Source organism: Carassius carassius, chromosome 4, assembly GCF_963082965.1.
Source record: "Carassius carassius chromosome 4, fCarCar2.1, whole genome shotgun sequence".
Lineage (NCBI taxonomy): Eukaryota > Metazoa > Chordata > Actinopteri > Cypriniformes > Cyprinidae > Carassius > Carassius carassius.
In genome coordinates, this window is record NC_081758.1 from 15924426 (window position 1) to 15944048 (window position 19623).

The following is a 19623-nucleotide window of genomic DNA, read 5'->3' on the forward strand; positions in this document are numbered from 1 at the left end:
ACTCTGGTAGTTCATCAGAGACGTGGAGAGGCTCTGGTAGTTCCACAGGGAAATGACAAGGCTCTGGTACTCCCATGGTGTTTCCTTGTTCATGAAGATCAATGGTGACTTGCCTTTGTTCATGACGATCACTGGTGACTTGACTCGGTCCTTGAAGATCACCGGTGACTGGACTCTGTCCCTGAAGATCACCGGTGACTTGACTCTGTCTTTGAAGATCACCAGTGACTTGACTCTGTCCGTGAAGATCACCAGTGACTTGACTCTGTCCTTGAAGATCACCAGTGACTTGGCTCTGTCCTTGAAGATCACCAGTGACTTGGCTCTTTCCTTGAAGATCACCAGTGACTTGGCTCTGTCCTTGAAGATCACCAGTGACTTGGCTCTGTCCTTGAAGATCACCAGTGACTTGGCTCTGTCCTTGAAGATCACCAGTGACTTGGCTCTGTCCTTGAAGATCACCAGTGACTTGGCTCTGTCCTTGAAGATCACCATTGACTTGACTTAACTCTGGAAGGTCAACGGTAACTAGCCCTGACTCTGGAAGCTCAATGGTGACTAGTCCTGACTCAGGAAGGTCAACAGTGACTGACCCTGACTCTGGAGGGTCCACGAGCACCTGACTCGACTCTGGAGGGTCCACGAGCATCTGACTCGACTCTGGAGGGTCAACTGGAAACTGACTCAACTCTGGAAATTCGACGGGCACCTGACTCGACTCTGGAAGGTCAACAGGAACTAGCCCTGACTCTGGAAGGTCGATGGTGACTAACCCTGACTCTGGAAGGTCGATGGTGACTAACCCTGACTCTGGAGGGTCCATGAGCACCTGACTCGACTCTGGAGGGTCAACCGGAACCTGACTCAACTCTGGAAAGTCAACGGGCACGTGACTCGACTCTGGATGGTCAACTGGAACCTGACTTGACTCTGGAGGGTCAACTGGAACCTGACTCGACTCTGGAGGGTCAACTGGAACCTGACTCGACTCTGGAGGGTCAACTGGAACCTGACTCGACTCTGGAGTGATGCCGGACCTCCTCTCGACCACTCTCTCCTAAACGACCTCCCCTGGTCCCACGAAACACGACCAGGCGAGTACCCTCGAAACCATTCCTCTTCCGCTCGGTGACTGGGGAGGAAATATGAACAGACATACCGCTGGATCTCTTGGATGGAGTCCTTCTGTGACGATCGTGAACCAGAGAGACACAGGGAGAGAGAGAGATCCAATCGCACATGTTTATTGGGGTAATCCAAATCTAGGGCAAAAACAGCCAAGGTCAAAACCAAACAATCAGTCCAAAACAAATAAACAAAAGAGAGAACAGGAAAGGGAACGGAACGGGAACTCGGAGGACGAGAAGACAAGGAAGACTCTCGGGAGACGAGAAGGCTGGATACACGAAGGGTAAGGACTCCATACAAACAACAGGAAAAGACTGGTATTTAAAGGGAGGCTAAAGACAATAAACAGACTGCACCTGGTGCAATTAACAGGAGTGCAATTACTGTGATGACAGGACAAGACTAGAGGAATTCTAGTGCCTAATCCACGCTCCTGGTCTGTTTTTGAATTATTCACTGATGGTTATTCCAATGGAATAATAGTAATAGTCATAGGACCTTAAGATACACAGACTATTTGGTTAATGTTAACCAAAAGTAAAATACACTTATAGTAGCTATTCAGACATTGTTTTCGGTTTGGCTCCATTGTGGTTTGGAATTTCAAAATCAAAATAATGATGGCGATCACTGCCTTAAATATTATTTTCGGAAGGTTAAACCTTTATTTTTAATTAGGGGTAAATATCACAGTATAACAGGGTTGAACAGAAGCAAAGAAAAAATTCTGTACTTGCTTTTTCTCAATTTCAGGGGAAAACATGATAGATATATTTTAATAATTAAAATAATAAATTAATTAAAGTAATATTTTACCATTTTTATTATATTTATTATTTTTGGTCCTGTTTAAAATGGATAATGCTTCAGAAAACTGTAAATGTCTGGAAGAAACTGTTAAGTCATCAGTAAAAGAAACGCTTGCATTACTGTTTTTCCCGATAGTGAATAATGATCATTTTCTCAGATTCTCATTTCAATCAGCTGATAAAGATAACATAGAGATTTTAAGGTCAACAGTGTATATTCCATTCAAAAATACACACGCTTTAGACCAGAGGTTCTCATCTAGGAATTCAGATGACAGTGCAGAAGATTTCAACGGCTGTGTCAATGTTATAATCCAGCTAATGAGTTTGTGCCAGAATACCTACAATTTAGAATTCTGGAACCTAAAAAATGGGTTGCACACCAAAAAAAAAATGTGCATTTGATGAACTTTATGATTATACCTAAATTGACTAATGCCAAATTCAGTAGCTGTGCTACACAAGAATGTGGCCACAGTGAGTTGGACGAGAGAAAGCAGTGATGTTGTACTTTCAGCAAGTGACCCTAAATGTGACTCCTCATTCCTCAGCCATTCCAGGACAGTGACTGGTCGAGAAAGTAAACTCATCTGTAAGTATCTAAGGTTTGCAATCTCTCTGGTGTCATTGAGTATCATGTTACAGTCACGTAGAGAATGTCGGGCGTGATGAACACTCAGCACACTGCACCCTTTCTGTTCCTCTCGCAGGTGCAACAGCTGAGAGAAGAACAGCTGTGACTGACAGGCCACAAAGTCCATAGCAAGACTCTCCCTCATGTTCAAAATAACAAAACAAGGACATTCCTGACTGTTGCGGACTGTGTGATGTCTTATTTAGAAAGTCGTGAAAGCCACATCAAAAAAGCCACAGGATACAGAAATAAGACAATGGGCATGCCTTTGTGTTATGTACCTGTAGGTTAAATCAAGAAGCATTCACAGTTCGTCTTGCTGTCTTTTAATGCGCTAAAATTTCAACAACACGAGTTTAAACTAGAGAAACATCACTAAGTCACATCTGTTTCCTATTGAGTTAGACTGAACATATTTCATTGACATCTGTTTTTGTTTTCTGCCATGTATACTGAATTAAAGATGCTGATGCAGATCATCTGATGCGTTTCTGCCGACTTTGGAATGTAAATATGAACGTTTTAGAAGCTAAAATGTTTCAGCTGCAAAAAAAAGTAAGAGATTTAACAGATATAAAAGATATATTTTGACCACATGAAATGTGACCAGTACAAAGTGAGAATTTGTTCTTGGGTTCCCTTCACTCATTTAATAGGCTCCTGGTCTATCTGTACACCTGGTATGGGTCTACACAAGACTCAACGGTCTCTAACACAAAATCCTAAGCCTACGACTCACCTTAATCATTTAAATTTTTCTACCCTCAGAGCCACATTCACGTCAAACACAGAATGGCAATGACGCATACAGGTGTTTTCACGAGGCCAATGTCAATAACCCAATAGAGACAGTTGTTTCTACAGACACTGCTGAGGATCGATTCACCCATGAAGAAAATTGACATCTGAGACTCAATACATCTCACTCCTCACACCCCCACCCACTGTTGTACTACAATCCCAAACATGTGTGACAGAAACGTGGCATGTGATCGCAGGCCTCTCCCAGTCCTCATGCAGACAGCTGCTGTTCTGATGACAGTGCGCACACGGACCCCTCTGAGTCATTTAAACTTTAAAGGTCCTCTAGAAGCGGATGCGAGTGTGTGAGAGTCAACCCTTCAGTCTCTCTTAGTCGCTTCTCCAAAAGATCTGGTGGCTTGAAACAACCAGACAATCTCTTAATTCCTTCCAAGTTTTCCAGAAATCCTGAGGCCTTTAATCAGAGTCAGAATGGGAGCATTTATTGCCAAGATGCTGCTGCCTACCATCAGCAGTTTGGTGTTCATCCCTGCAGCCAGTGTGGCCGCCAAGAGGGGTTTCCATATGGAGGCCATCGTCTATTTCTTCACAATGTTCTTCACAGCGGTAAGAGAATTGAAAATTATTTGAAAGACATATGAAGAAATCATATTTACAGCTTGTGTATCACTCATTAGTAATGATATATTTGAGCTTAAGGGGCCTTTCACACAGAACGTGGTCTTGCATTTAAGTAGAACAAAGAAGCAAGGTCTAGAGATGTACTTTTAAAAGACACGCCATCTTAAAAATGTGGCACTAATGAATAAGATGCTAAAATGTTTACATAGGTATTTTAATTGTAATTAAAATTTAAGTAAAATTGTATTTATTTACATAATTTTCTTATATGATTTCATAGGATATATTTTTTATTTTATATAACCCTATGTGGAAATATATATGTAGTATACCTTTCTTGTACCGTTCACAAACAACATCTTGGGTTGAAAAAGCAGCAAGACAAAGCGCAATGTAAAAACGCAATTTTGAATACAAATGTAAACTTTAAAAAAGGCAAAAATAAGAAAAAATAAACTTAGACATGATAGGTGTGATATTTAAATTTCAATTAAAGTGAGGTAAAATTCTATTTATTTATTTAAATATCTTAATATGTTTTATATTAGATTTAAGTTATTTTAAATAGCCATATCCAGATATTTACCTCTATGTAGAAAGCAAATAAAAGGAAGTGCATGAGAACATGAAATCACATTCTGTGTAAACTGGCCTGGAATTCTTGATTTATTACAAAACAACCAATCAAGAAAAGTTCACAAAACTCAAGCTGCTTCAGTTTGCTCAATCTGAAACATAACTGATAGCATAACTGGATGCATCTCTTACTATGGCCATAAGAAAGGTCTTCTTCTGAAATTTTTCCAGACAAGAACAGGGAAAGTTTTTTCTAATCTATCCTAGAACCTTTTAAATGTACAGGTGCATCTCAAGAAATTAAAATGTCATGGAAAAGTTAATTTATTTCAGTAATACAACTCAAATTGTGAAACTCGTGTATTAAATAATTTCAGTGCACACAGACTGAAGTAGTTTAAGTCTTTGGTTCTTTTAATTGTGATGATTTTGGCTCATATTTAACAAAAACCCACCAAATCTAAAAAAAAAATATGAAGAATATGATGAAAGAATATGGTGACATGCCAAATTAGCTAATCAATTCAAAACACCTGCAAAGGTTTCCTGTGCCTCCAAAATGGTCTCTCGGGTTTGGTTCACTAGTCTACACAATCATGGGGAATACTGCTGATCTGACAGTTGTCCAGAAGACGACCATTGACACCCTTCATAAGGAGGGTAGCCACAAACATTAATTGCCAAAGAAGCTGGCTGTTCACAGAGTGCTGTATCCAAGCATGTTAACAGAAGGTTGAGTGGAAGGAAAAAGTGTGGAAGAAAAAGATGCACAACCAACCAAGAGAACCACAGTCTTATGAGGACTGTCAAGCAAAATCAATTATAAAATTTGAGTGAACTTCACAAGGAATGGACTGAGTCCGGGGTCAAGGCATCAAGAGCCACCACTTACAGAGGTGTCCAGGAATTTGCTGAACTACAGACAACGTCAGAGGCATCTTACCTGGGCTAACGAGAGGAATAACTGGACTGTTGCCCAGTGGTCCAAAGTCCTCTTTTCAGATGAGAGCAAGTTTTGTATTTCATTTGGAAAACAAGGTCCTAAAGTCTGGAGGAAGGGTGGAGAAGCTCATAGCCCAAGTTGCTTGAAGTCCAGTTTTAAGTTTCCACAATCTGTGATGATTTGGGGTGCAATGTCATCTGCTGGTGTTTGTCCATTGTATTTTTGAAAACCAGAGTCACTGCACCAGTTTACCAAGAAATTTTGAAGCACTTCATGCTTCCTTTTGCTGACCAACTTTTTGAAGATGCTGATTTCATTTTCCAGCAGGATTTGGCACCTGCCCACACTGCCAAAAGAACCAAAAGTTGGTTAAATGACCATGGTGTTGGTGTGCTTGACTGGCAAGCAAACTCACCAGACCTGAACCTCATAGAAAATCTTTGGGATATTGTCAAGAGGAAAATGAGAAACAAGACACCAAACAATGCAGATGAGCTGAAGGCCACTGTCAAAGAAACCTGGGCTTCCATACTACCTCAGCAGTGCCACAAACTGATCACCTCCATGCCGAATTTAGGCAGTAATTAAAGCAAAAGGAGCCCCTACCAAGTATTGAGTCCATGTACAGTAAATGAACACTTTCCAGAAGGCCAACAATTCACTAAAAATGTTTTTTTTTTGTCTTGTGAGGTATTTTAATTTGTTGAGATAGTGAATTGGTGGGTTTTTGTTAAATGTGAGCCAAAATCATCACAATTAAAATAGCCAAAGACTTAATCTACTTCAATCTGTGAGCATTAAATTTATTTAATAAATGAGTTTCACAATTTGAGCTGAATTACTGAAATTAAATTAAGTTTTCCATGACATTCTAATTTATTGAGATGCACCTGTAAGCCAGAACTTTTCTATCAAGGCGACTTTGCAATCATGTGTTTTCTACATCTGTGCTCAGATTTACCATGCATGTGATGGTCCAGGCTTGTCCATTCTCTGTTTTATGAAGTATGAGATCCTGGAGTACTTCAGCGTGTATGGCACAGCTATCTCCATGTGGGTCACGCTACTAGGTGAGCAAATAATAGCATTCCTGTATCCTTTTGGCGAGCATGTGAAGGTGTGACATAGATATGCACTCCCACACGGGTCAAACAGTCAAACAAAGTGATTTAAAACAGTATTTTTTGTGAGCAGTGTGACAAGTGTTTATATCTTGCATTACACTGTGTCAAGTAAAGAATATGTGTCCATTTGATCAAATCCAGCGCTGGGAGATTTTGATGAACCCAAGCGCTCTTCGCTCACCATGTTTGGGGTGTTGACATCGGCTGTGAGAATCTACCAGGACCGCTTAGGCTACGGCATCTACTCCGGCCCCATTGGAACAGCTGTCTTCATGATAACAGTCAAATGGGTGAGTTTGAGAGACATCAGATGTCACTCTTACCATGCTTTTTAAGGGCAGAGCTCCAAATAAACTTAATGAGGAACTGTATTTTGCTCATATTGACAACATGGAAACTCAAGATCTTCCACAAATGCTTTCACAAGGTTCTACAATATTGTTTTTGCTTTGCTCCAGTTGCAAAAAATGAAGGAGAAGAAAGGACTTTATCCAGACAAAAGTGTTTACACTCAACAAGTGGGGCCAGGGTTCTGCTTCGGCGCTCTTGCTTTGATGCTTCACTTCTATTTTGAGGTAAAAATATGAATGTGCAGCTCTCAAACAGCTACTGCAACTGGAGGAACACATTACACAAAAGCATGTTTGTGTAACTGCAGTAATGACTTGCTCATTTTCTCCTGCAGGAGTGGGACTATGCTTATGTCCACAGTTTCTACCATGTGTCGCTGGCTGTGTCCTTCATTCTGCTGCTACCCAAGAAGAACCGCTATGCCGGGACGGGGAACAACGCAGCCAAACTCAACTGCTACACCCTCTTCTGCTGTGTATGATGCATCTTTTTATCTGAGCGAAACTAGAAGTGACCCTGAAAGCCACTCAGATGGCAAATACTCTCATAGTGAGCATTTCAATGGATGGTTCACCCAACAAATAAGAATTCTGTTATCAGTAAATCTCAGTCATGATGTTCCAAACCTGTATGGCTTGCTTTCTTCTGTGGAACAAAAAAGGTTACATTTTTAGTGAGGTGCTGATTGTTCTTTTTCATGCGACTGAAGCAAATGAGGACTGGATCTGCCAAGCTTGAAAAATTACATAAAACCACCATATAAAGAAGTCCATACAACTCCTGCTACAGGTGCATCTCAATAAATTAGAAAGTGGTGGAAAAGTTCCACTACATTTACATTTAATTCAGTAATTCAACTCAAATTGTGTAACTCCTCTATTAAATAAATTCAATGCACAGAGACTGAAGTAGTTTAAGTCTTTGGTTCTTTTAATTGTGATGATTTTGGCTCACATTTAACAAAAACCCACCAATTCACTATCTCAACAATTTAGAATACTTCATAATACCAAAAAAAACATTTTTAGTGAATTGTTGGCCTTCTGAAAAGTATGTTCATTTACTGTACATGGACTCAATACTTGGTAGGGGCTCCTTTTGCTTTAATTACTGCCTCAATTAGGCATGGAGGTGATCAGTTTGTGGCACTGCTGAGGTAGTATGGAAGCCTAGGTTTCTTTGACAGTGGCCTTCAGCTCACCTGCATTGTTTGGTCTCTTGTTTCTCATTTTCCTCTTGACAATATCCCAAAGATTCTCTATGAGGTTTAGGTCTGGTGAATTTGCTGGCCAGTCAAGCACACAAACACCATGGTCAAATTTACCAACTTTTGGTGCTTTTGGCAGTGTGGGCAGGTGCTAAATCCTGTTGGAAAATGAAATCAGCATCTTCAAAAAGTTGGTCAGCAAAAGGAAGCATGAAGTGCTCCAAAATTTCTTGGTAAACGGGTGCAGTGACTCTGGTTTCCAAAAAACACAATGGACCAACACCAGCAAATGACATTGCACCCCAAATCATCACAGATTGTGGAAACTTAAAACTGGACTTCAAGCAACTTGGGCTATGAGCTTCTCCACCCTTCCTCCAGACTTTAGGACCTTAGTTTCCAAATGAAATACAAAACTTGCTCTCATCTGAAAATAGGACTTTGGACCACTGGGCAACAGTCCAGTTATTCTTCTCTTTAGCCCAGGTAAGATGCCTCTGACGTTGTCTGTAGTTCGGCAAATTCCTGGACACCTCTGTATGGTGGTGGCTCTTGATGCCTTGACCCCAGACTCAGTCCATTCCTTGTGAAGTTTACTCAAATTCTTGAATCGATTTTGCTTGACAGTCCTCATAAGGCTGCAGTTCTCTCAGTTGGTTGTGCATCTTTTTCTTCCACACTTTTCCTTCCACTCAACTTTCTGTTAACATGCTTGGATACAGCACTCTGTGAACAGCCAGCTTCTTTAGCAATGAATGTTTGTGGCTTACCCTCCTTGTGAAGGGTGTCAATGGTCGTCTTCTGGACAACTGTCAGATCAGCAGTCTTCCCCATGATTGTGTAGCCTAATGAACCAAACTGAGAGACCATTTTAAAGGCACAGGAAACCTTTGCAGGTGTTTTGAGTTGATTAGCTAATTGGCATGTCACCATATTCTAATTTGTTGAGATTGGTGGGTTTTTGTTAAATGTTTCACAATTTGAGTTGAATTACTGAAACAAATGAACTTTTCCACAACATTCTAATTCATTGAGATGCACCTGTATATTCCAAGTCTTTTGGAGTCGCTTTATGCAAGAAACAGACCATAAAAGTCATTCTTCAATTCTTCATATCCATCCTAGTTCTCCGTTGCATGTTCTCAAGAGCTCACAAAAGAAGTGGCAATGTCAAATTTGCAAATAAACATTCTTTTGACCTTTTCAGTGAATCAGTTGATTCAGTTCATAAGAATCATTTAGCCAGGAATTGGACTTGGTTTTCAATTCATAGCAGTTCATTCATAGAACTCATTCTGATTGTTTTCTCCAGTTTGAATATTATTGAAGGGGTACAGTTTAAGGTTAAGTCGTGGTCACACTAGACTTTGCGAAAGCAAAATTTGTACAGACAACAGTGGTCTCAATCAGATGTCACTCTCTCCAGCATTTTGTAAAAACATTATTCTTCATAATGAAAATATGTTACCTACTTCCCTTTATTTACACTTTTTCATATAACTTCAGAAGACTTGGAATATAGTCTTTGAGACATTTGGACCATTTTATGATACTTGAATTATGCTTTTGAGTCTATTAGAAGCTTAAAGCTACCAGCACATATTTTTTCTTTACAGAAGAAAGTAATAAATAACGTTTTGGAACAACATGAGTGTGATAAAATGATGACAGAATTGTGAGTTTGGGTTGAATTATGCCTTTAATTTTCCAGAGATTGTCCATCTTGTTAATCACACTCCTTTTTTCAACAGCAGACTTCACAACCTCAGATGAAGGAAAAAACACGGACTATCTGGACTACTCCTCAGAAACCCTGGATGCGGACCTGTGGTCCTGGCCTGCCATTATACAAATCCCAGCCACGCACCATGTAATGCTAGAAACTGTGTTTGTTAGCAGCACCCTGAAAGTGAGGACAGTTATACGACCTCCCAGCAGGCCAAGTGTGCCTTGGACAACTTATTTGTAGGGATTGCATGATGCCAGCTTGACATCAGAATCACTGAAAACAGGTACTAAAACATGCGTTTAATGACTAGTGACAAGATAAGGACTGTGACAGAGAAAAATCTCCATGACAAGAAGAGTTCATCTGAAAAGAAAAGAGCAAGACCAAGGCTGGATTTGACTCAACAAATCCAACTGGAAAGTTTATCAGTCACAAAAAAAAACAGCAGACGCATTATCTATCCAAAATGAATAAACTGTCTATCAGAGGTTCCTCAGTAGGAATCACTTGTCTATGTCAATTTAAGAGACTGTAAAAGAGGCCATTTAATTATTCACATTCATTTGTTTGTGCCAGACAGGTCAGACATCATCTGGGTACAACTAAAACCTACTATAGGAAGAAGCAAACAAATGGTCTGATAGAAGCAGAATGAGGGAGGTCACATTTTTAAGTAAATCGGGAGATTTTTACAATTTGTTTTTATGTAAATATATTTATTTCTTAGTTTAATTTTATGTATTAATTGACATTTTTCATTTTTAACTAAAATGTTTTTTTTTCATGATTTATTGTAGTATTTATTTTCAACACACTCTGTTTGTGTATATTCAAGGAAAATTAACTTATATTACAACGGTGAAAGTATTGTGTGGCTTTGTTAAAACTTCATTGAATTATAGACTTCAGTCCATTTAAGTCAGTCCATCTGCACACTCCTAACACTCTCCAAAAATTACAAACACACACGACATGTTTCAGACAAAACCACCAGCTCCTGTGCTCAGAGAAAGGTGTTTTTGTCTGGGGGAGAATCTGGCAACTCGTGACTCTCCTGGCTGTCTGCCTTAATCTGCCAAAAAGAGTAAACTTACACTTTTATTGCACCAGTGTCAAGCACTTTTGGGCTTCTTTATGACCACTGTCTCTGTAAAACCACTTTGTTTGTGGTCTCAGCCCCCTCACACACACAAAAACACACACACACACACTGTCTGAGGAAACTCCTCCAAGCCCCACCACCATGTGGTTCACGTGTGTGTCGAAAGCAAATGGATCTAGACTGCTGGTTGGCTGCATGAAATCCTGTCTGCCATGGCCCTCTTCCACTTCTTTTCCACTTCCTTCTACCTCAGAAGTGTTCTTTGGTGACAAATGTCAAACTTTGTGCATTTCTTAAAAACTATAACCTTCCTGTACTTGTCACTTTGAACATATAGTAGAAGAAGTGAAAGTAATGCTGATGTTAATTGTATGTTAATTCCTGAATGAGCCTAAATATAAAAATACGCATATATGCACTGAAAAAATTGTACTCTTGACCAAATCTTCTCTAAACTGTTTTTCTCAAATTCATATTCAATCCTTACATTCTGATTTAATGTTAATTTAATGGCAAAAACATGCATTTTCACAAAAACAAAACATCCATACAAAGTAGAAACAATGTTTTTAGAAAGGCTATACTATACTTAATCAATATATCTTCCTTAAGCCAAAATATTTACTTTTTACAACTTAATTTCATTATAAACAGCTCAGTTAGCTATTTGCTTAAGATAAAAGCATTTTGTTAGTCAATGTTTAATTTAGTTTATGTACTAATAAAGTTGGGAATATACTCTTGAAAATACTTTTTTTTTATTGTGTTGACGTTTTTTAAATCGTCATCAAAAAAAAAAAAAAAAAAGACTGAACTGAACTGAACAAAACATGTTTAAACCAGAAACAATCGTTTGATTAAATGAATGATACAGCCATTTCACTTATTTTCAATGTGCTCATCCAAAAGCACTCCGCCTGATGTTCAGATTTCTGATTAGAGAAAGAATTAAACATACATTATAAGCATAAAGTTTTTATAAAACAAACATCATGAAAATGAGTTGTTAGCACAGCAGACGAGGTCCTCTAGAGCAAAGAGGCCTTATGTGACCGCTCACAGTACCCTGGAGATGAACATGAGCTCATTTGCTTTATGCATATAAATGATGACAAATAAACAAAGCAGCCTGTAACAATTCTATGTAGACTTGAATTTAGAATGCTTTGGACTGTGGCTCCTAATGTTCTTCAGGAAAAGGCTAAGAAAGAAACATCTTAATTAGATATGCTTGATAAGAGCTGAAAATGAATAATTATCTTAACCAACTGCGACCTAGATTAGGTTTGACATGGAGTACTAGCATACTGCTTAATGCACAAGTGATGTAATGCTAAATTCATCCAAATCTGTTCCAATGAAGAAACAAACTCATCTACATCTTGGTTGGCCAGAGGGTGAGTAAAATTTAAGCAAATTTTAATTTCTGGGTGAACTATTCCTTTAAGAAGGATAAGTTATTGTGGGTAACATCACTTCTGGTTCTTTTGTCACATTGGAAATGTAAGATCAAGCCAAGTGTATCGCATTGTGGGACACAAAATGACACAGTGTGTGTTCTGGTTGTACACTAAACTGAAATGCAGGCTGGAATACACTGCACAACTTTTGCACATCATTTATTTATGTATTTATTTTAAACAATGCTATTTCTGCCATGCTTCACAATATAGAGGAGTCAACGCTAGTCAGAGCCTACTGGTACTGGTTGTTCAGCTAATGAAACGTCTTTCCTAAAAAGCTGTCAGTAGACAAAATCTCCTTTAAAACGTTTTTAAAGTTGGGAGTTGATGAAAATTATATGATCACACTGCGTGCCTTTGTAAAGACTGCAAGTCTATGTCCTCATTTCTGCCTCATTTTCAATCTAAATCATAATAAATTCAATGTTAAAATCTAAAAAGGCATCTAAAATGATTAAGGTCTAATGTGATGATAATAATTCAATTGTCTACAAAGAAAAGTTGTAAATCAAGTGAAGATTATAAGTTACCACACAGCTGAGCAAATGCCCTCTTCACAGTCTACATAACTGTAGACCGCATTAAACGGTCGGTTACAGAAATTAAAGTCTTTAATTCATGTGTTTTGTTTTTGCACAAGGACAATAAATGTGAGAAAATGACGTCTGATTGTTCCATTGTTACAATGCCAAAAAAATCTCAGGCTGTCTCCTCTAGGGGCTGAACACATGTGTTTGACTATTAGCAAGGGAGTGTAAATGTCTGTGATAAAAGCCTGGGATCAGCTGCCAGTGGTGTTTTTAAACTATTCTCTCTCTAGCTGTCTTTTCTCACTTCACTTTCTCAGATGTTTCCCCGACTGCAGAGGACCTCTGAGCAGCAACAGCTGCTATGGACAAAACAACTCCCACTCCACTATAGCAAGGAATTGACTCAATCAAATACAATGCCAAATCTCTAACCTTCAAGGACATATCATATATAATTCATATATTCTTGTCGTTCCAAAACTGTAGGAACACACACACACAAAAAAAGTTTTTTCACAAAAATGACTAAATTATGACATAATTCTCATGTTTTAGTGAAATGTCCCTTTAAGAATAAAACCCAAAGTATTAAGGGGGAGTCACAGATAACCCAGGTCACCAGGATAACTGAGACTGATTCATTCCAGTGAGCCTTTAACAATTGAGCCCAAAGCCCCCAAATGTCCTCCATACATATGGCCGTTCCTGAGCGCCAGGCTCTTCATGTGCGGGGGGGACAGGGGCCAGACGGGGCCCATCATAGCGCAGGGGCGGCCTCTGCTGCAGGGCTCTTTTCACAGCTTGATTTAACTGACACCATAAACAGAAGAGATTAATGTCACAAGTTAAAGGATTTAGTCTTTCCAAGAAAACACACACATTTAACTGAGAATGATATCATCAAAAATGAAAGAAATATAACTAGAGCAAATAATTTGTTATTTATTCGAAACGTTTTGAAAAGTTTATATTAAAAATTATACAGCCATGTACAGCCATTTCAAACTGTGCTAAGAATTTTTTTTTTTTTAAGGTTTCTGTAGCACTTAATTAGCAGATTAAAATTTTTTTTTTTTCAGGGTGAGTTAATAGTTTTTCTATAAGAAGAAAAACTGTGCTCTCTAAAAACTGGGATCTCTCACTGTATTGGACAGGATTTACAACACCAGTAACAAACAATTTTATGTGTAGATCTGCCACATGTCTACCTGTTGTTTTCTCTTGACTAGCTTACACTGCACCTCTCCTGAAGTGATGCATGGCTTCATCAACTGCTCTGAACCATCTTCAGCCTGTAACTTCTGTGAGGATGTTTGTGACTGACTCTCCTCCTTGACAAGGGCCATCCTGCCAGTGCTAGCAGAAGAAATGGTGCTCTTAAAACTAAAAGTTGATTCCTAGCAAACCGTCATTCACACAATCTAGCTTAAAATGTTCTGAGGATAAGAGAACTCAGGTATCAGTATAATCGAACTAAACCACATGCTCGCAAACCTTGACACCTTGGATCCTGCTTGTTTGAAAGCCTGAATCTTTGCCATCAGCTGGGTTTTGACTGACTGTGCAGTGGCACAGGACATAATATCAGTCAAGGAGCATCCTGGGAGCAGACTCAACAGCAAAGGCACCACCTAAAATGAGATTTAGGAATAATAAACTACATTTAAAGATCGCCTTTTTCCATGTAAAACAGTTAAATAAGGTTTTATACACTTGCTCTTCTTCAAGTCATTTTTTATGACATAATATTTTTCTCACATTGTATAAAAGTATCTGTACATGACAATTTATAGCCACTTTATATAGTTTCTCGCAAGGGGATTATCATATTTGGGGGTTTTGGCATCCTCAAAATTGAGACATTTTAACCATATTTGATTAGGAACACTTATCGTAGCTTGGGAATGTGAAAAGAGAGACTTGCCTGATCATTGGTTGGCTCTAAGATAAGGACTCTGATGGCATCCATCTTGGCCGCTTCCATTTTGGCCACTTTGCTGTAAGCTTTGGTTCGATTCTCATAATACTGACCTACTCCAGGGTTGTACCTTATTGCAACAGAAAACTTGTCTGCTGCTTCCTGGTATTTCCTGGAACAAACACATTTCTTAAATAATATCAAAAGGCACAAGATAAAGAGATATGTTTACAATTTGTATATAATATTTATATCATATTTAACCTCATAGTTTAAACCTACTTGTCTTTATAGCAATGCAGACCCAGTGTATTGTGAATAATAGCTAGTCGTAGCCAGATAGCCGTGTTGTCAGGGTCCATCTCCTCTGCTTGCTCATAGTCAGCCAGAGCAAAAGTCCACTCACACTGCTTAAAAAAACAATCTGTGGGAAAAAGACACAGATTGTCTCAGTATGATACGAATTCTGCCCTATTACTTTGAGTGATATGAAACAACCAAGCCATTCAAGAATTTCTAATTCAATAAACTCCTCTCTGATTATTTTTCTGAAAAATAGCACCATCTTAACGCCACTCTCAGTCCAACACCCATTAAGCTCTTTCTTTCTCAGTCCACACCTCCTCTGTTGATGAACAGCTCACTTGCGTTTCTGTCTTTCTCTATGGCCTTGTTCAGCAGCATGATGCCTTCGCCGTACAGACCCCGGGAGAAGCACTGAATGGCAAAATCGTTGTACGTGAGCACCAGCTGGGTCTGAGCATCTTCCTCTAAATCTAAAGAGTTGTCCTGCATGTCTTCATGAGGAGGATCTTCTCCACCTCCACCGAACTCAACAGAAAGGACCAAGTCCTCGATAGCAGCAGTGAAGTCTTTCAGGCGCCGATACAGAATCCCCCTATGAGCAGGCAGAAAATATGTGCATTTTAAAGGGACAGTTCACCCAAAAATTACACCCATAATCATTTACTCACCCTCAAAATGTTCAAAACCTGTATGAATTATATAACTATCTCTTTAATACCATTTAAGTCTGCTTTCTAGTTCATCTTTTTATTTTATTGATTGATTTATTGATTGATTTTTATTAACTTTTGTATTAAAGCATTTACAACACATTGCTGAAAAGTTCAGTTCATCAAATATTGTTGGTCTGAGTTTCATCCAAAAAGTATATTTTAATTTCTTTTTCTTGTGTCCCTTTTATACATTTATTAATTATTATCAATGTTATTGGTAATAATACACTTTTTGTTATTGCTTGTAACGCACTTCGTGCTAGTTTTATACAAATAATGTTAATATCATGAAATAATATTAATAATAATAAAAATTGTGAACCAGGCTGGTTTATGCTGATTTAGTGCTGGTCTGGAAGGTAAACTGGCATACACTGCCTGGAAGTTATTTTTTTTTGGACATGGTACCATAATAATACCATGTTTTGTGGACATGAATCATGCTAGTGCCATGACATCATGCAGGCAAACTTTGAAGAAGTTTATATAACTTAAATAGCTATAAATACACAGTAAAAAATCTGATTTGTGTCAATCATTTTTCATATCTCATGGAAAATAGTAATAATACTAACCCTGGAAAATAGTAATAATAAATAATCAATGTGTCTACATTTTTGACTGGTAATAGAAAAGCAAAAATAAAATAATTCTAACAGAAAATTTAGTGATTTTAGTTTGTGTGTATCAAAGCACTAATTTAAATGGAATAATATCACTGTAACAGATGGCCAATTCTTTAGCAGGCAGTAAATACGCAGCTTTTCGGAGCCTCACCTAAAGAGGAAGTACTGTGCTTTATTGGGGTTATACTCCAGAGCAGTGTTTATTTTCCCCAGTGCATCTGAAAGCTCTCCCTTCAAAGCCTTATTAACAGCTGCCTGGTGGGAATCCTTCGCTGCATCCTTCATCCTCTTCAACAGTGCCTGTGCCTCTGGACAGCATGGTTTCAATCTGAGTGCTGACCTCAAGTCATGATAGCATAAAGTCATCTGAGGAGACACGCAGCCCTCTTACCTGTTTATTACAGTTACTTGAAGGGAAACATTTTTCTGAAGGCTGTGAATGTGAGTCGGACCTGACTGAGCTGGTGGTGAAGGCGAGCTCTCAGAGTGAAGAGGTCTGCTGACTGGCCGTCCATCTTCAGCCAATTATTGACCAACTGAAGACAGTCAGAGTAACGGCCCAGAGCGGTCAGACAAGCCAAACTATGAATACAAATACAAAAATGCAAAAAAAAAAAAATTATGATATGCTACTGAATAGACACTTTTGAACACTTACATCACACTGAACTGAACTGCATTCCATTAGATCCAAAATATCAAACCAAGTTTCGTCAGCATAAAAAAAAAAAAATAAATAAATAAATGACTAACTGCAATTTTCTTGCCAATTACTTTTAACTCATTTAGACTGTTGAGGCAAATGTTTACCCTTTGTAGACCTTTTTGCTGTTTTAATGCAATCTGGCTTTTCAGCCTTTTTCAGCTTTTCAAACGACATGCTAAATAAGATTAAACTTTATTGAGGTGGGCATTAATAACAAGTTGGTTATTGGTGTAAGATCAATTATTTGGTGTCCAAAAACCTTTTCTTTTTTTTTTGAAAAATTTGTCTATTGTTTTAAAATTTTGTGTAAAAAAATTAATTAAATTCTTAATTTGTTTTTCATGAGAAGTGTGTTTGCGTGATATATAGCGATATTTTAAGCTATATTTCTTAAAAAATAAATGCTACTTTGATATTTTGTTGAGAATACAAAAACATTCAAATATTTTAAAACAACTTGATTGTCCAAATACATTTTGAGATAGCTTTTATTAAATAATAACTTATCAATTATATCAAGAATATATTGCATTTTGTTCAAATCTGCACACACACTCACACAATGGAATAATGAAAAAAAAGGAATAGCACTAAATAATGGGCGCAATTGTAGGTGACGATTGTTAGGTAAAGAGAGAGCTTGTAGCGCCACCTGGTGCTATTTCATGCCATCACATGCTAACCTGACACATTTAGACTTCAAATCTCTTTGAATGCACTTAATTATCTGCTGCAGTCTGCACTGACCTTCTCATGTGATACGGCCGGAAGGAGGGTTTGAGTTCTGCAGCTTTTGTGAAAGACTCCAGAGCCTCCAGAAACTTCCCTAAATCAAAACAACACTGGCCCTATAACGACAGTAAAAACATACTCAGATAAGTGGTCATTAAAGGTGCTCTAAGCGATGCCGGGAGTCGTAACTTCTTGTTGACGTTCAAATTGTTGTCAAACAAAACGGAGGCTAGCTAGACCCTCCCTCCACCTCATCCGTGCACTAACCCCCCAAATCTTTATTGTCGGTTATTGGCTGGAACAGTTTGTTGTGTTTTGTGGTGCGGGTGAGCCCAGTTTGTTTTTCTTGTTGTTTGTGGAGCCTGTGGTGTCTAGAGAGACCCCGTTTTTTTACAGTGTGTTCAGGGGACAAGCAGCTAGCGAATAGTGAGGAGATGTTTGCTGGATGTGACAAAAAATGTTTTGGCCTAAAAAATGTGTGACATCACTTAGAGCACCTTTAATGATGAATGACAGCAGAGAATTATTGTGGTGTCTGATTTTAATTAATTCACATTTCATTGCTAGGAAAACTGTGCATTTCAACTATGCATATAAATATTAATAAAACAGGCATTAGGTAAAGATCAAAAGAAAAAAACAACAACAATAATCTTTATTCTAATGACCTTTTGACTGCATGCTTAATGATTTATAAATGTACTGATGGATGGATACATTTCAAAACACAAACAGCAAAAGCTCATAATCTGATTTCTGTCATCTTTGAATAAATGAATTGTTGTACCTGCAGGTAGTAGACGAAGGCAAGTCGTTGAGGGTAGGCCTCAGTTTGGGGTTCCAGACTGCAGGCGTGTTTGTAATCTAGTGCCGCAGACTGGAAGTCACACAGCTGAAGATATGCTTCTGCTCGCTGCACATAAAACTCAGTCTGTAGGTGAGGGAGAATCTTAAATCTGATTAATATTTCAGGCTAAATAATTATAGAGTATATATACTGTACATACAATCCATATTACTGCCTGGCCTCTACCTGGTGTGACTGGAGTAGTATGGCCTTTGAGAAACAGGACACAGCCTTGTCAAAGTGAGACTGGGACATGTCACCAACACCTGCTTCATAACTAGAAACATCCATATACAGTAAATATGTTTCTCAGTTAGACTCTACAATATTGTTTATAAGCATCTGTTCACTTACTGTTTCTCAGCCTTTTCTTTTATTATGCGCTCCCCATACATATCCGGTTTCTTTTTCAGTGCTGAGGTCTGAAAAATACAGATTTTGTATGGAAAAAAATAGAGACATGATTCAGAAATGATTCTCCTTCTGAGAACACATCAACATTTTCAAGTCACGCATGAGTATGTACACTATTATATTTCTCACACACAAAGCAAATAAATGTTGCACACAGATTTAAAAACACAAACCTCGGCACAGCCAGCAGTGTCTGTTGTCATGTTGACAACAGACAAGTGTAAGTAAAAGTTTATAAAATCACTTAAAGAAAACAAAAATCTTCTAGAGTCATCACGTTTGTTCCCTACAACCGAAACAAGTCGACCAACAGTGCAGTCCCTGACACTAAAATCACTTTTGAAAACATTTAGTAACTATGGGAACAGCTGAATGGCAAAAG

General features: G+C 38.4%; 2 protein-coding genes across 6 annotated transcripts; one reads left to right on the forward strand and one right to left on the reverse strand.

The window, feature by feature from the left end:
* The first annotated feature begins 3402 nt into the window (after positions 1-3402).
* On the forward strand, positions 3403-10455 carry LOC132129879 (protein myomaker-like). 4 transcript variants are annotated; one of them, XM_059541570.1, is made up of 6 exons: positions 3403-3939; positions 6429-6543; positions 6739-6887; positions 7056-7172; positions 7283-7423; positions 9910-10455. In XM_059541570.1, the coding sequence occupies exons 1-6, from the start codon at positions 3805-3807 to the stop codon at positions 10027-10029; spliced, it is 777 nt and encodes a 258-aa protein (XP_059397553.1). In that variant the 5' UTR covers positions 3403-3804; the 3' UTR covers positions 10030-10455. The 4 variants fall into 4 exon arrangements, with proteins under 4 accessions (XP_059397553.1, XP_059397555.1, XP_059397554.1 ...); XM_059541571.1 differs by having other exon boundaries at positions 3408-3939; positions 6480-6543; positions 9907-10455; XM_059541569.1 differs by having other exon boundaries at positions 3412-3939; positions 9907-10455.
* A 2436-nt stretch (positions 10456-12891) lies between these two features.
* LOC132129926 (tetratricopeptide repeat protein 16) lies at positions 12892-19245 on the reverse strand. Of its 2 annotated transcripts, none has more exons than XM_059541574.1 (12): positions 19182-19245; positions 19014-19104; positions 18768-18893; positions 17996-18096; positions 16995-17124; positions 16694-16908; positions 15518-15795; positions 15180-15321; positions 14904-15069; positions 14474-14610; positions 14188-14335; positions 12892-13789 (listed from the first exon to the last, which is right to left on the reverse strand). In XM_059541574.1, exons 1-12 carry the CDS (start codon positions 19220-19222, stop codon positions 13634-13636), a joined length of 1731 nt encoding a protein of 576 aa, XP_059397557.1. In that variant the 5' UTR covers positions 19223-19245; the 3' UTR covers positions 12892-13633. The 2 variants fall into 2 exon arrangements, with proteins under 2 accessions (XP_059397557.1, XP_059397556.1); XM_059541573.1 differs by having other exon boundaries at positions 18768-18911.
* Between the last annotated feature and the right edge of the window lie 378 nt (positions 19246-19623).